The 15,992-nt window shown below is 40.2% G+C and overlaps 2 protein-coding genes across 4 annotated transcripts in view; one reads left to right on the forward strand and one right to left on the reverse strand.

The window, feature by feature from the left end:
- Positions 1 to 11,762, forward strand: part of LOC120731315 (general transcription factor IIF subunit 2-like) — a 66,408-nt gene extending 54,646 nt beyond the window's left edge. For all 3 annotated transcript variants that reach the window (XM_040028295.1, XM_040028293.1, XM_040028294.1), the window contains 4 exons: positions 3,095 to 3,176; positions 5,405 to 5,504; positions 7,461 to 7,604; positions 9,525 to 11,762. In XM_040028295.1, the coding sequence (XP_039884229.1) occupies positions 3,095 to 3,176; positions 5,405 to 5,504; positions 7,461 to 7,604; positions 9,525 to 9,653 (455 nt within the window). In that variant the 3' untranslated portion in view covers positions 9,654 to 11,762. The remainder of the gene's footprint in view (positions 1 to 3,094; positions 3,177 to 5,404; positions 5,505 to 7,460; positions 7,605 to 9,524) is intronic.
- tpt1 (tumor protein, translationally-controlled 1) lies at positions 11,612 to 15,695 on the reverse strand. The gene is made up of 6 exons (XM_040028299.1): positions 15,567 to 15,695; positions 14,874 to 14,947; positions 13,408 to 13,592; positions 13,213 to 13,318; positions 12,303 to 12,419; positions 11,612 to 12,093 (listed from the first exon to the last, which is right to left on the reverse strand). Exons 1-6 carry the CDS (start codon positions 15,592 to 15,594, stop codon positions 12,091 to 12,093), a joined length of 513 nt encoding a protein of 170 aa, XP_039884233.1. The 5' UTR covers positions 15,595 to 15,695; the 3' UTR covers positions 11,612 to 12,090.
- Between the last annotated feature and the right edge of the window lie 297 nt (positions 15,696 to 15,992).

The raw sequence follows: 15,992 nt of genomic DNA on the forward strand, positions 1-15,992 counted from the left end.
CTCAGAAAGTGTGTATTTTGGGAGAAATTAACGTAATGCGCTCCCAAAAAAAAGAGTCTGACTAACTTTAATGCTGATGATTGAATTTTGAACAGATTACAGCAAGTATATCTAAACGTTTTAACTGCCCTCTTCAACTGTTTCCTGTACTTTCCCTGTGAGAGGTGCTGAAACGAGTATAAAGAGATGCAAAATGACCACAACAAGTATCTTTTTTTAAAAATTGTGTTTTGTGTCTCCTTGTTAAAGCCATGGGTTTGGCTCTTATGTTGGAAAAGCTCCTAATCGGTCCAGGTTGGGCCCTACTCGAGTCTCAATGGTACCACCGACGAATGCACACTGACATTTTTAGAAACACAGTGAGCTTTAGTTTCTGAAAACCAGGGGGCACCACAGCCCCCACATTAAATGACCTTCAATGAGGAATCCTCAAAAAGCTTTTATGCACGGGGGTAGTGAGAGTGGGCGTGCAGGCTGGTTGTTTTTGTTGCTTTAAAATGCAGGTAAACACTCAGTGTGAATAATTGTGAATCTTCAGAGTAGAAAAGGACGTGGTGTGGAGCAAAGGTGTGATCTGCTGTCATCATAGACTGTCACATCCGTGTAACGGCCTTTAATTATCGCGTTCAATTTCACTGTCGCAGTTTCCCTCATCATCATCATCATCATCTTCATCTGCCTTTTCCATTTATCCCCCACTCAAGACCTCATCTTCTGCTGTCTGCTGTCATTCACGTTAACCTCGGCCAACGTCGGGATGGTTTTGTGTGCCATTTTAGTTGTTTCTGAATCAAATTCAAGGTCTCACTTAACCCTTTAAGACCTACCATAGAACCAAGTTCGCCAGAGCTTATATTATATTTTTACATGCTGTAGTGCCATTTTGGGAGCATTTCAAGTTCATATGCATCAATACAACCATTATAGCCCAAATTTTAATGATATGTATGCATTAAGTGCATAGTAACTACATAAATTGCAAAAAAGTGCAATAAACTACAAAAAATGTAAAATCGTTTTTGTTTTTTTTAACATATATTTCTAGTTAGAGAAATTTAAGAGGTTTATCGCTCAAAACTGTAAATACAAAAAAGTTGCACAACATAGATTCCCACCACAGGAAATTTATTTTAAGTGTCTTCATAGTTTTATTTTTGAAATACACCAATTTTTATATACTGCAGGAAAAACTAAAATAAACATTATAATGCAAATTTGCAAAGAAAACAGCATTTGCATCAAAATAAACTATTTCCAGCAGTGCAATATGAGTCCTAAGCATCCCAGAAACGACACAGGAAGTCATAAAATCAAACATAACACAAGTATAGGCTCATAAGGTCCCGATGGTAAAAAAAAAAAAAACTACATTTCCACGAAGTGACGTCACTTCAGGTTTCGGGCAGGTCATGGCGGACATGCGATAGTTCGCGCTGATGGACGTAGGAAGTGTTACAAACAGCTGATTGGATCGGCAAAGCGTGTTTCTGGAATATTATGTTTTTGTTGCTGCAAGTGCTTTTTATGCAGTTTTTGCAAAGCTATATGTGGAAGGAAACCGTGACCTAGGACAAGCTGATGGCATAAGATGTAAGTACAACTCCTCCGGTTTCATATGCAAAAATAATTATTGCACTAGCTTACGTGGTTGCAGTGCTACCGCGATTTAAAAATAGTTATGCAAAAGGAGCGTGTCCGCTCCGACCGGCTTTAAAGGGTTAAATGTTTGTTTTCTCCTTCTTGAATAGTCCAGGAGCTGTGTTCATCTTTTATGTACAGTCTGTGGCTGAAATATCTATCAGTGGAAATATCAGCCTACTTTTTAAAATGAAAGACTTAAATACTATTAAATTAAAAAAGAGTAAATAACTAACTTGGTGTGCAGTAAATGCTTTCGGTTGAGAGAGTTCAATGTAGCCTTTTACATATGGCACAGTCTCGTCCCTTAGCTTTACTCTGTACAAGATCCAGCTTTAACAATCATCTACAAGGCTACATGATGTGACTATTTAGGAGTGATGGGAGCAAGAGGTTAATAATAACTAATGATTAAATGCAGAGTGGACAAACACATGCATAAACACTCAGTGCAACATTAATGGGAAAAGATTTTTGAATCAGATGAAGAACGTGGGCTGTGGTCTTGTTCTGTGACCGAGTGAGGGAAAACCCTGCCAGGTAACATCAAACAAGCCCAAGATTTGAGGTTTTGCAGACAGGAGACCGTGACATGATGTTAACTTGTCAGCTATTTTGAACGTACATGGTCGCGATGGAATGAGGCCTAGCAACCGCCCGTGGCTAGACTGTTTGCCTTCAAAGTTTTTGAACATGTTGTTTTCAGCTCCGAGACACAACATTTACTTCAAAGGTGAGCCGTCTCCATTTCTGCTTTCCATCGTGTTTTTTCAAGGTTTGCTACTCCTCAGCTAGTAGTTTGTTAGCAGTCTGCAAACACACAATCTGCTAGCAACCAAAGCAATCACCAGGAAGTTTCTTCTGCAGCAACATCTGATATCAGCTGATATCAACCAACATTAAGGAACCACTACCGACCAGTCGGGGAATACATGTTTCCCTAGCAACTGGTGGCTGTATCCTGTCCCATATGGTGGACATGTCACGAGCAATGTACTCATGATGTCAGAAAACCTCAGTATAAAAAGCAAATAAAAATTAAGTAAGAAAGCAACCATCTACAGCAGTCTGAAGTCTGAACTTCTAACAGAGATTATTCATGAATACCTCATTAAGTGAAACTTGCCCATTTTTTTTAAAGTATCTAAAATGCAACAGTTTAAATATATAAGATAGAAAATAAGGAAATGCATTGCAAGTCCACTTCAAATAGGCTGAAGGTAGGAATGTGTGCATTCACCCAAGTTCTCAAGAGGTTAAAAACAGTTTCTGGTAGTTACTTGTAAACTGATTCTTCCAAATGTGCACTAAAGATACCTGCAGTTCAATAAAAATGTGTGTGTGTGTTGTTTGAGTTACACATCAATAAAATGTGGATAACAAAGACTTCCCTCCGCTTACAGAATCTGTGTGTCTGAATCATGATTAAGCAGTTGAGTCACTGTCTTTGTTGTAGATGAAATCAGTCTGGAGGGGATGGTGGTGCACAGAGCCGAATGCAGACCAGTCGTCACTGACAACTACATGAAGCTGAAGAAGTGAGTGAACGCTGAAATTTCTCTTCCAAATGCTGCAGTTTGAAAGCTGTTAAATTCATCTTGCTTGAGATGATGTAATCCCCAAAACTTAAACATTACAGTGGTTCTTATTGCAGTTGATTAGAATAATATACAGACGGAAAAGAGAGTTAGGAACTCTATCGAGGAGGTAGATGTATCATTGTCACATTCTACAACCAAGAGATGCCTTCATGCATGGAAATACAGAGAGTTTGCAGCAAGGCACAACAAGCTGGTTACACTCAAGAAGTCCAAATTAGACTTTGCCAGAAAATATCTAAAAACACAGTTCTGGGAAGAAAAAAAAAAGATGAAGCCACGATTAACTTGTACTAGAATTAGGAAAGAGAAAAGTATGAAGAAAGATGGAAACAGGTCAAACCATGTCATCTGTCAAACATGCTGGCACGGGCATGTACATGGCTCATGGAACCGGATCACTGGTGTTTATTGATGACAGACCTATAATCTCTGCTCAGGTTCAGAGCAAATAAGTTGAAGGCATTAGATACAAAACTGAATGCAGAAAAAACAACAAACAAGCTGCAACTGAAGGTGGCTGCAGCAAATCCCTGGCAGAGCATCTCATCTCAGAACACAGCAACCGATTGGTGGTGTCCCTGGGTTCTAGACTTGATTGTACGAAAAACAATCCTCATGTTTAAAATTCTGTTAGTTTGCCTAATTAATTTTCAGTCCTTGATAATAGGAGGCTGTATAAAAATATAAAAACAGTCGCTGCAAGTTCAGGGAAGTCAGATACATTGTGGTCCATCAAACGCAGATATTTTAGAGGTGCAGCTGGTAACAAAGTATGACATTTGGAGAGCATCAAACACAAATGTACATCAAACACACAAAGCAGTAAGGGTGTTATTTGTTGTTTTGGAAGCGTGCTGTTGAATTTGCTTCTTTCACCCCTGAAAAGCACGAAATCTATTCAAGTGTTGTGAATTAATTCCAGCGTGAGTAGACAAGTTGGCAGCGTGTTGACAGGATCACGACTGCAACTGTTAATTTGTGTACACTAAACACTTGAGTCCACTCTGGCTGTTTGTTTTTTTTTTGGGGGGGGGGGGTTTAAAAAATTTTATTTCCAAACTGGTTTCTGTCTCCTCTTCATTGGATTATGCTATTCCAGCCAGAGTTGGAGGATGGCATTGCTATAGCAACAGCATCACTGTGGCAGATGCACTGCTACAATCCAACCAAAGGCAAACACAAAACACAGCAGTGTGTGAGACGCTTCCTCTGTCGACCATCAAATCAGCGAGGCACATTAGAACTAACAGAAAGCACCTTGAAAGCTGAAGTGCAAAAAAGCAGTCTTATGTCCTCTGTCCCTAACATGGCCGGTGTGTGTTCGTAACAAAGCTGAGATCCTCCTTAAACATTACAGGATGGCAGTATTTATCTAACACAGAGCACGGAGCGAACTTAGATCTGTCTGATTTGTACTTCGACACAAACTTGAGAAGAAAATTCTTCACTTTTGGATCCAGTTTTTTAATCTCCCAGTTGGACAGCAGCTGACAAATGGCCCTCCATCATTTCAGGCTACAGGATAATGAAGGACATTATGTTGTCATGGTGGCGTCTGTGTGTGTGGACACAATTCAAGAATAGTTTCGCTACATTTTCAAATGATTATATGAAGCTCTTTACCACCTTTTCCGGTACATTAGTGAAAATATTCAATCGAATAAATGTATGCATTAGATCCAATTTGATCATTATTGGGTTTATTTATAAATGGGGAGGACAATCGGCTTCACTAATGGCAGCACTGAAGCAGGAGTGCTTGTGGCCAATATCAGTTATCACAGTGATTATGGCAGGACATCAGGGAGGCAGAGTGCTTTGCTGTTTGATTTGATGGTCGAACTATAATAAAAAAAAAATGTGAGTCAAGATTAATGAAAGTCAAAAAATAAATAAATAGAAAGCAGGATATCTTCAAGCAAAGCAGCTGCCATTACTTGTTTGCTTAGCTCAAGCCCAAGGTTATGACAGTTGTGTTTTGTGCCAACAGGCCAATCTGTCAGCTGAGATCACATTAGACGTTAGAGCACAGATGATAGAGGAAACTTTCTCTCTCACTCTTTTGTGTGTGTGTGTGTGTGTGTGTGTGTGTGTGTGTGTGTGTGTGTGTGTGTGTGTGTGTGTGTGTGTGTGTGTGTGTGTGTGTGTGTGTGTGTGTGTGTCAGATTGCAGATTAAAGAGTCCATCAAGCCTCAGCGTTTGTCACAGCAGCTGGAGAGAGCTGTCACCACCATTTTCAAGCCTGTGGCCAACCATGATTTCAATGTGAGAAGTAATATCAGCAGTCCTTGTATGCATGTGTCTGTAACTAGTTTGACTCATTGTATCACTTGTTTGATAAAATGGTTTTAATCCTGTAAAGTCTGGTGCAAAGTGCAAGAAAAGTGCAAAAAACAAAAAAAGAAAAAAGAAATTGAATATCAACGTGTATATGTGAGTTTTCATTTGTATTACTGTTTGCTGCTCACAGTAGCAGGGCAAGGAAAAAATACCACTGTTGATGTAGAAGTCTTAAAAACTCATGGATCTAATAGGATACACTTGGCATTGTAGGGTAAAAAAAAAAAGCTGTTGTGCTGACGTAATGTTGCCACCTGCAAGGTCGTCTTTCATAAAGTAACTTAAAAGTCTCTCTCAACGAGAATGAATCACATCAAACTTCAGACAGCACAGTTTGAAATGTATTAATGACCCAGCCTCCATCACTTCATCAATGTCTTCATCACACAAGCAGATAATTTTCTTTGTGTTTTCTTTAATGCATTTTGATCTTCTAATGGTTCGCTTGCTGAACTTGATTCTCCATCAGCACCTTTACTTTTCAGTATTAAGTTCTTTCCCAGCTAAAGACGAGATATAAGATGAGTTCAGGATTAAAAATAGATTAGAAATGGAGGGAACTTTTTTGTTTGTTTTTTAATTCCTCAGCTTTGTTGCATTTGTTCAGTTCCATCTTAAAATATAAATATTTCATGGAAATTTTTAACTAAATTACTAAAAAAAAAAAACAGCTAAAAATGCATTTTATAAAAGTGCATCTTATTGCATTCTTTTACAGGATTAAGGGGAATTCTTTTAAATTATATTTTTATCTATTATAAGTTTTGGAAATTTTACAGGAACTGTTTGTATCCAGTTGTGGATCTTTCACGTGTTAGGTGACTGTCTTAACCGCTACGATGTGCTAAAAAAGGTTAAATAGTTCAGTTAAAAAATTTATTTAAATAAACAAGACTTCTCGTTTCCCACCTGCAGTACCTTTACGGCCCACCAGGAGGTTGCAGCCCACACTTTACGAATCAAAACACACATATAGATGTACTTTTTGTAATGTAACCTCCCGAAGGGAATAATTATGGTATGAAAGGTATTTTACCTTCTGTGGGTCACAATTTTATTAATATTTTAAACTAACAGGTTTATATATTGACTTGGCGTCTTTGGTCTACAGCAGTTTCATAGACTGTACATAAAAGATGGACATCCATTGGCTTGTGATGTCCATTTGAGTGTTTTGATCATAACCATTTAACCTTGATGGGTGAAACTTGGATCACAGCATTTCAACAAAACATACTCCGCTTTATTGGTTAAATTAGAAGATTTTACTGGAAGAAAATCATTCTGTATTAAGGAAAATTTAATGAGCAACAAAGACTTAATAAGAACCTGTTTAAGGTTTTAAGATTATTTCTTCAGGTCAAGTGACCAGTCAGGTCATTTCCTCATACTTATTTTTGCAGCTAAAAAAGTCGCCCCCTGCTGGCCGTTTGAAAGAATGCAAGTTTAAGCTCCACTTTTGCATTTTTCAGATACAGCCGCTAGACCCATCTGTGATCTGTATTTTCTGTGGTCTTCCAGGTTAATTGCCTCTGGCTCATTTTCCCCTTTGGTGGGGTTAATTTGTGGGGATATGACCTCAGAACCTGTTCCAAGATAACAACAAAGCGCTTCCAGGTTTAGGTCCTAGATTTTGGCTTTCAGTAATGCATTTTGGTTCAGTTTGAATTCTATGTGAAAACTGAACAAGCCAAGGGGGGAATGCAACAAGTGTGCCATCAGTTGCTGATTCAAATCAGGAGAAAACAGTCAGTGCACAATTTTTGGTGTTTAAATCCAACTGAAATGAGTTTAGTTGTCTTTAGTCTGGCTATATTATATAGCATTTTAACTGTCATTAATGTTACTGTCATCAGTTTTAATACTGAGTTTGGGTCTAAGATGGAGTATGAGAAGAAAAAGAAGACTGAAGGGAAGATGGTGAGAGCTGAACGTCAGCTCGTGTTGGACATGCTCTTCTCGGCCTTCGAGAAGCACCAGTATTACAACATTAAGGCGCTGGTGGACATCACCAAACAACCTGTGGTGAGCAGCGTGCACGCACACAAACCCATGTGAAACAGGCAACATGTACACACACTCAAACATGCACACATGCAACAGCATCACTGTAAAAAGCATAAAAAAAAACAATACACCTGCCCACTATCCACCTTGCTTTGTTAAATTTGAACAAATCGCCCACGGTGTGACGTTCATGCCTGTTCACACTATCTGTTGTGGCTGAAATTTGGGCCAACGTGTGCACACACACACACGCACACATGGCATGAATCGATACAGTGCAGTGGATTCGTTCCAGCTCGCAGTGAACAGAAATGTGTAGGTGCTGATGAGACCTTTAGGTCCTCCTCTCCCTCTGATTGCATCTGATTGCATAACCAGTGGCTGAGTAGGAGTCAAACGCCCCAATACACTCCACACCATCATTTCTCTCCTAAAGCACTTGGCTAGCACTCAAATTAACTGAACTAAAGTAACCGAAATGCCCATTATGAAAAGTCTTGAAGCACATTACGGTTATTCATCAGTTGGCGGCCGCGTCTTTACAAGCTCAACAGAGACACCTGCTGGTCATTGCAGAGGATTGTCTGATCTACCAAAGAGCAGCCCCTGCTTGCGAGTTCATGCCTGCTGATTAAACCAAAAGTCAATGTTAGCGCATGATTTAAAGTAAGAAGAAACAGCTTTTTGGCCACTTGTTTCAAATAATGAGTCCGTGTATGTACTTGTTTGATATGATCCTTAAATAAGTTTGTTACAATTGCAACAGTATGCTACAGGTGCTTTTGAAAAAAGAAATAAGGAAAAGCATATCAGGTCCACTCTAACCCTCTGACAGCTAAACCAGGATTGTTGTTGTGCCTAAAGGGGAATATTTGCTCACTGCACATGTCTTTGTAGCTGGTGGTTGATTATCAGGGTTATCCAGTTGCCTAGGTAACCTACTACCGTATTTGTCACCCTGTCATATGTCAATCAGTGGCAATTTTCCTGAAGACACTTCAGTCACTTACCTCGAAGTTCAGAAAAGTTTAACTCGGGACCCACAAACTGCAGCTATTTCTGTTCTGTTGTCAGTTGAAGTTGCTGATGCCATTGACTTTTTGTGGTTTCTAGTTTCTGCTGTTTGCTTCCTGCGTGAACGCCCCTGAACCAAGAAATGGATTATACCTAACCTTAGACTAACTACTTCTACCAGTGGAGCTCTTTTTAGTACTCTGGGAATATACTTGATCCATAACTGAGGGGGAAAAAAAGGACACCAGAAGCCAGAAATCTCATATTCTTATAGCATAGAGTGATTGTGGAAACAGATCAGTGATTTATTAGACCCCACAATATTTCCCCTGTGGATCTCAGGGGAAATTTTCTAAACAGTGGTCACCACCATAGTGGCTCGAGTCCATCATGAGGAGATTGAGAGACACGCTCTCTCTCATATGCGCTGGGTTTCCTCACAGTTCAACAGCTCACCTGGGAGGGGCCATAGACACGTGCCTAAATCGCCTGAGCTGGCTTCTTTGGATGAGTTGTGGCTCTTCTCTGAGCCATTTGTGAGCTCCACACCCCTGTATGTGGGACGGCCCTCCTGTGGAACCACAACATGCAGGAAGAGGCACGTGGATTTGGAGTATTGTGGATCAGGCAGCAGACAAAGGCAGGGAGTCAATCACCAGCTCCCAGTAGTGTCATATACTAATAACTGGTACTTAAAGATAAATATGAGGCCAGTACCGGTTTAGCAACTGGTTTAGAACAAGCACAGGAGAAAGTGGGTGTGAACTGAAAAATGAAGGCATACTTTTGTCTTTGTGTGGGTTAAAGCAACAAGGTGCAAATGTTTGCTCTTTGTGCTCAGTTAGTTACAAATTGTCCACAAAATCATGCAACACATCTGTTTAAATGCACCATGTTTCAAGCTGCGTCTTGTGTCTGGCACAGACCTACCTGAAAGAAATCATGAGGGAAATCGGCACATACAACAGCAAAGGCGTTCACAAAAGCACCTGGGAACTGAAGCCGGAGTACCGACACTACCAATCTGACGAGGAGGAGATGCAGACCACCTAGGCCGAGCCAGAGTCCTCTGAAGTATCTTCTGGGCCTCAAATTTGCAATAAATTTGTTTTTTTCAGTAATTTTGTTTTATGTTGACAGAATTATGGGGAGAAAAAGCTTTGGGTGCACTCAAACATAACTAATATGGCACGATGGTGTAAAATCTTTATTTTTGTGGTAGGATAAATTTTTGTGTGTATTCCAAGAAAGAAATAAACGTCCTCTGCTGAGGAAAACAAAGATTAAGGGGCAAACTGGCTCGAAACTTCTAGTAATGCTGCCTCTTTCTAGGAGTGTTACTATGGCAACTATGAACAGCCTTAAACTATGGTTACAATGAATCACACCAGCTGCTGCTGCTGCTGGTCTGACTGCACCCCAGCTATTAAATGTGTGTCAGCGGGTCTCATTCCCATTAGTTTCGAGTGAGATCAGGAGTGAGCACAACTTTCTTTTTTTCTTTTTCTTTTTTTAAAGCCATGCAATTCGGTTTTTGTAATTAACAAAAGTATTAAGTCTTCTGTAACCAGCTTATTTTTTCAAAATGTGATCTCATCTTCACACAAGTCACAAGTATAGACAAACACACTGTCTTTAATAGAATTGCCTTTTACTTTTACCTGCTTTTATTTTCCCCCACCAGCACAGTGCAAAGCAGTTCTGCTTTGGTTGCTTTTGAGAAGTAGCCCACATTTCAAAAGGTTTGAGACCCTTTGAAAATGCCACATAACAGCAGTTGGGGTAACATCCATGGGGAAGAAGGGAAAAAAAACGTGTTTGCGAAACCTTTGTGGATTTCTTCTGATAACCTCTCTCTTAGCTCTCAGCCTGGCAGTTTTGTGGTACCATGACAGTGCCAACTCTACATTAAGAGCTGCTAGTGTGTTGGTGTAGAAGAGTAGAGAAGAGCTAAGTTACAGTCCTGAGCCCAGACACCCATCAGAGGGAACAGACTTCCCCTGCTTATACCCTCAATCTCCTTGGGTGTGGGTGAGGATAGGAATGAAGATGTACAAGTCAATTAACAGCTCTGCTTTCACACTTACTGCATCATCAAAAACAAAAACATGGGTGCAGTTTGTTTTAGAAATGAAGCCTATGTATTAGTCTTAAATATGCATTCTGTATGAAGGCCACTAGATGGTGATAGCTGTGATTGCAGACATTACCAATCCTACAGAAGTCTACAGGAAAACAACCTTTTCTTGTCAAACCTTGCAACAAGTGTCGGTTTATTTTAAGGTTATCTAGTTGTTGAGACTAAAGACCACCTTAGATAAACTAACAAATACATTTGATGTCTGTGCTGTCCTAACAACCAGTTCGACACTTGGCTACACACGTTTCTTTGTACTGCAGTCCTTGAGCAGTGGATTAAACTGCAGATCACTAGGCTGCTCTGAATCACTACTGTAAAACTATGGACGATCAAAATGAATTAAGTCATTAATAAAATTGGAAATTATGTATTGAAATTAGAAATTGATATTTTATTACTAACATTTAATGTCACTAACTAATTTTGGCACTTGATGCCCTCCATATCACCTTCACACATTTAACACCAATCTCATCAGCAACTTCATTCAGTAAATTGCATTCATCATACAGCCGCAAGCACTTTAGTTCACTCCTGAACAACCTCCGTACTACCAGCTCTAGTCATCCTAATTTCTGTGTTTATTCAGTACTTTGTATGGCAACATTTTTTTCTTGAATTTCGCTTTTATACATGAAGCTCACGTTACATTGCCAGCAGCTACTGGCTGTGACTGTTCTGCACTTCACAAATATCTGAGAATCAAAAAGGTGAAAGAGAAAACCCAAGGACAACTGCACATGAGATCAGTTTGTCAACGCTACAAAAGCATCTTTTCAAGCAATTCAAAAAGGATATTCTGAAATCCAACCTACAAACTGCCTGTTTGCAGCACCAGAAGTGAAGGTTGATACAGAAATGAAATGGAAAGTTGTGGTACTCGTTTTTATTCATTTTCAAATTAAACCATAAGTCTTTTTTTGTAGATGGAATCTTATTTAATGCAACCACAAACCCAAACTCAAAGGGGTCTGGTGATGCCAACCTGTATGGATTGTTGCTAAAACAGTATGCAGACAGAAGGAAAACAAACGTCTTCTTTCAGCCAGTCAGAGCTTTGCTCGCTGTCCAAGCCTTTTTGTTTCAATCACAAAAACTGGGCCAATCCTGGGACAAAAATCAAACACTGCAAAAGCCAAAAAAGAAAAGGTTAAAAACTGTATTTGGTGACTAATCATGTTTGATTCACCCCCCAGGTTTGGGAGCGGTTCTGTGGGCCGTAATGTGAATATTTAAGAAATTGGACAATGTTTCTGTTCAGGCATGATGCAAGGTAGTGCTCCTCCAGTCTGCTTTGTAGGCCATTTTGGAAGCAGCAGTCAGGTGAACAGCAGATGTAATTCCAGGTAGTTACTGTTTGAAAGAGAGAGGAACAGTGTGTGGTTATTAAATTTAACTATCTACACCCAAGTGGACAGCAGGCATGATTTTACAAACACAGAACATTCATTTAGAAATCCAGACTGAATTAGTGTGTGTACTGTGGCATACGGATGTTCTCCAGCAGAAACACTTTGTAGTTTGAGAAATGTATCAAGTCTTTCCCACTTCATAGCACTTACGCATTTTTCGATCTCCAGGCCATCTTTGAAGAAAAGCATGAATGGTGTGATGCCATCCTCACGGTAGTCCAGCAGACCAACCATGCCCTCTGGGTTCATGGACTCTCCTGTGAAAAACTGCAAGCAAACAGCAACCATTAGACCTTCCTCTCAGTCGTACAGAAAATCTTTAATTAAAAAAAGAAGTTCGGATTACAAAGATTTGCAACTCTTAAACCCATAATTTATTCACAGTAGAACAGAAAATGCCAAATTTTTTAAAACTAATAAAATCTCATTTCAAATTTGGCAGCTTTGCTTGAATTTGATGGCAGGGGAAAGTCTCCCCATCACCCTCGTTTCATTAACAAGCTTCAGGATGCTGGCTGTCAGCCACAGATCAACATGCCAAAGAACTGACATGTTTATTTCAAACAAGCAAGCTGGTTAAACTTGTCTTTTTGACACTACTTAACAGCAGCACCCAGTCTAGATGTCAAGTATTCACACTACGTTATCACACAGTCTATAAAGCTACAAACTGACAAATGATAGAGGCAAATCCACCTCCAGGATGGATTAGCAATCCATTAGCAATTGATGATGACTCCCAAAAGAAAAACCGGTCAGCTGAGATCCTCCCATACACTGAATTCTCCTGGTGCCAACATGGTTATTGCCACAGTTTTCAGAGCTTCAGCTGCATGATTTAACTCAAGTGTTGTATAGACACACACTCAGAAAGTGACATGCAGGCCTTCCTACAAGACTTGAAAATGTCACTCAAACTCCACCCATTGTCTACACTCCTCACCCTTCCCGTTGGCTTTTAAGGGTTTCCAAAAATACTGTAGTTACTGTATTCGCAAGGCAAAACTTTATATTTAGTGTGAACACGGTTTAAAATGCCATTTCATCTCTGTATAGCTACCTGGTAGTTCTTGATGTTCCCCAAGATTTTCTTGACTTCTGGTTGGATGTCAGCCATAAAGCTCTCCACTCTATCTGGTTTGGTCTCTTGCAGCTTGGCTTTAACACTAGACATGCAAACAGACACGTTCATTTAACAGAGCCGAAGATCATTCAAAACCAGAACTCCTCCTCACTGGCACATCAAGCTACTCACGCCTTCACATAATCCTTAATGTAAGTCATGTACTGCTTCTTGTCAAAGCCCGTCTCCTGCAGTTTGTGGTTCAGGACGATGTCGACACCGGAGATTGTGGAAGACTCGTTGCCCTCGGTTGCTTCCTCGGCAGAAGCGTTGGCTGCAATTAGAGAATCATCAAACCCTTCTGTCCTGGTGACGGTCTGTAGTTGAGGAGAGGAAGAAAGAAAGAAAAAAACAATTATTACTGGTGCATCATAGCAAGGGCAATAGTAAATGATTGGGAAATACCAATAGATCAGTTGGCCTCCAATTCAGTATTTTTGAGCCATTTAAAAATGTATAACTAACAAGAACAGCCGGCTGACTTAAATGTTGTAGCCCGCAACAGTTTCCCAACCTCTTCGAATCACGTCTTTTTGTTTAAACCTAAAAATGTTACTTTTTTTATTAACTTAAAAACAAAGCTTTAAGTATTTGCCTGGTAACTACTTCACCAAGTTTCTTTGACTAATTTTAAAGTATGCTTAAAGACAAACACCAAGCTAACATGATACTTCAAACTGTTCTAGCATTTAAAATTTTTTTTTGTCTGATTCTGAGGCAGGTTAAGGACCTTGTAGTTACGCTATTGGAGACCTGCAACTATGAGTCATCTTCAGTCATAGTCAATATGACGTCATGGAAGTACAGCCAGAAATCACATGACTCACTCCAAAAAACATCTACCAATCTACTTTAAACATAGGTAGTGGCCCATCCCGAATAATAATACCAAAGCTGTAAGAGAAATTACAAAACTGGGGAATAAATTTAAAAAGAGCGTACGCTTTATTTGTTAATTACCATATGATCGTGTCCCGGTGTTTTAGATGCAAGCTCAGCCAAGATAAAAACAAATAAAATGCTAGTACCTTTATTTTTTCCCCACCCCCCTTTGTGGTCAGCTTTCCCCACCCCCATTTTCTCTTTTTGGGTGTGTGTGTTGGTATTTGTCCCTCAAATTCCAATTGCTTTGTACATATATCCATTCCAATAGTTTCAGCAGTCTCCTTCCAGTAATTAGCTGTTTCTGTGTTACATTAATACGATGATTATTATTCCTTAGATTGAGATAATGATGGCTACTCTCTCAGTAATGAACTCAAAAACTGGTTAAAAAGTAGCCAGAAGCCACTCACAGAAGGAATGGACAATACTGAAAAGGCCAACACAGCAGTCTTGGGCTGTATTGATCTAATGTGTTGTTACATTTCTAGTGAGGTCTGCGTCAGATAACAGTGTAATTTCCCACCAAAGCATAAATCCCTAATAAGGGAGCAGCTTAAAGCAGCTACTTATTCTCTGAGGTTTTATTAAAACAACTTAGTTTTGGGTGTATGCCAACTACACTTTAAATTTCGCTGCAAAGCAGCAATGAACAAGCTGTTGGAAAAGGGTGAAACTGGCTAAATCCTCTGTTGAACATGTGGTTTTGAACTCACCTTTCCTTCAACCTCAAAGAAGATCCCGTTTTCACTTTCTTTGACTTTAAAGGCATCTGAGAACATCTCATCACCTGTAGAAGGAAAAGGGAGGAAGGAACATATTACAACACTCCAAGCTAACATCATCATTTAAAAGAACAGAAACAGCAGCAGCAGAGGCTAAAAAGTTATCCACAATTCAAGGCTGAATCTTGTGCGATTAAAATAAAATGTGAGGCGTAGTGGTGGGGAAACACCAACAATGGCAAGTCTAGAAAAATCTGCCAGACAAAAATAAAACTGCAGCAGAGGGGGGGATGCTGAAAGGCCACATTCACCACGTTACTTTACCATGACGAACCCCAACAGTAATAGCCCCAACCCCCGGCAACTACCAAGCCACCTCACCGGTGACTGAGCCGGTGCTCTTTTAGACTTTTATAAAACTTTAATTGAGCCGAAGTGTGGGCAAAGCTAAAAGCTAACCGGCCACAATCACCGGCTAGCCTAACAGGGTGGCTAACTCCACATACTCTTCTGATTGAGTTAGCATCTGGCTAGCTAGCGCTAACTTCCGAACCATGACAACACGAGTTAGCTCGTTAGTGTGACCAACTCTCACCTATAACATCACAACAAACGTGAAATAACACACGCGACCGTCACGCTACCCGGTCAGCGTGAAAGAAGACACGTAAAAAGGTCACTCACCGCTGATAAGGTCCCTGTAGATGATCATTTTGCTGCTTCGGTGTTAATTCTTCCCAGAGACAGAGAGCAGGCCAACCGCCCAAACAGCACGGGAGAGGAAAAAGACCGATCAGGCCGCGAGGCGCTACATTTACATCCTGCTGACGTCACTGTGGGTCGGCTCCTGCTCCGGGTTCTGCTGCCACTTGTGGGTGCAGTGGTCAGACGTGGTACTACAGCTATTCTGAACTAGGAAATTGTGGATCATCACAGCACAAAAGGAGCAGCTTGTAGAATCTGTTGCATGATCTTCTGAGGCCCTTTCTTTGAGATTTTTCCCCTGCGTCACAACCTCCATGGTGCACAAATTCTCATTTCAAGAATCATCTTTACACAATCATTGAATAAGATATCAGTCGGCAATCGCCCCCAGTAACCATTAGTTGC

This window comes from Simochromis diagramma, unplaced genomic scaffold (genome assembly GCF_900408965.1).
Source record: "Simochromis diagramma unplaced genomic scaffold, fSimDia1.1 OVJJ01000343.1, whole genome shotgun sequence".
In the NCBI taxonomy this organism is placed as follows: Eukaryota; Metazoa; Chordata; class Actinopteri; order Cichliformes; family Cichlidae; genus Simochromis; species Simochromis diagramma.

Coding starts and splice junctions, on each gene's coding strand:
- tpt1 (XM_040028299.1), bottom strand. CDS start 15,594: ATGATCATCTACAGGGACCTTATCAGCG. Junction 14,948..15,566: donor CTACAGGGACCTTATCAGCG/GTGAGTGACCTT, acceptor TTCCTTCTACAG/GTGATGAGATGTTCTCAGAT. Junction 13,593..14,873: donor TCTTTGAGGTTGAAGGAAAG/GTGAGTTCAAAA, acceptor CCTCAACTACAG/ACCGTCACCAGGACAGAAGG.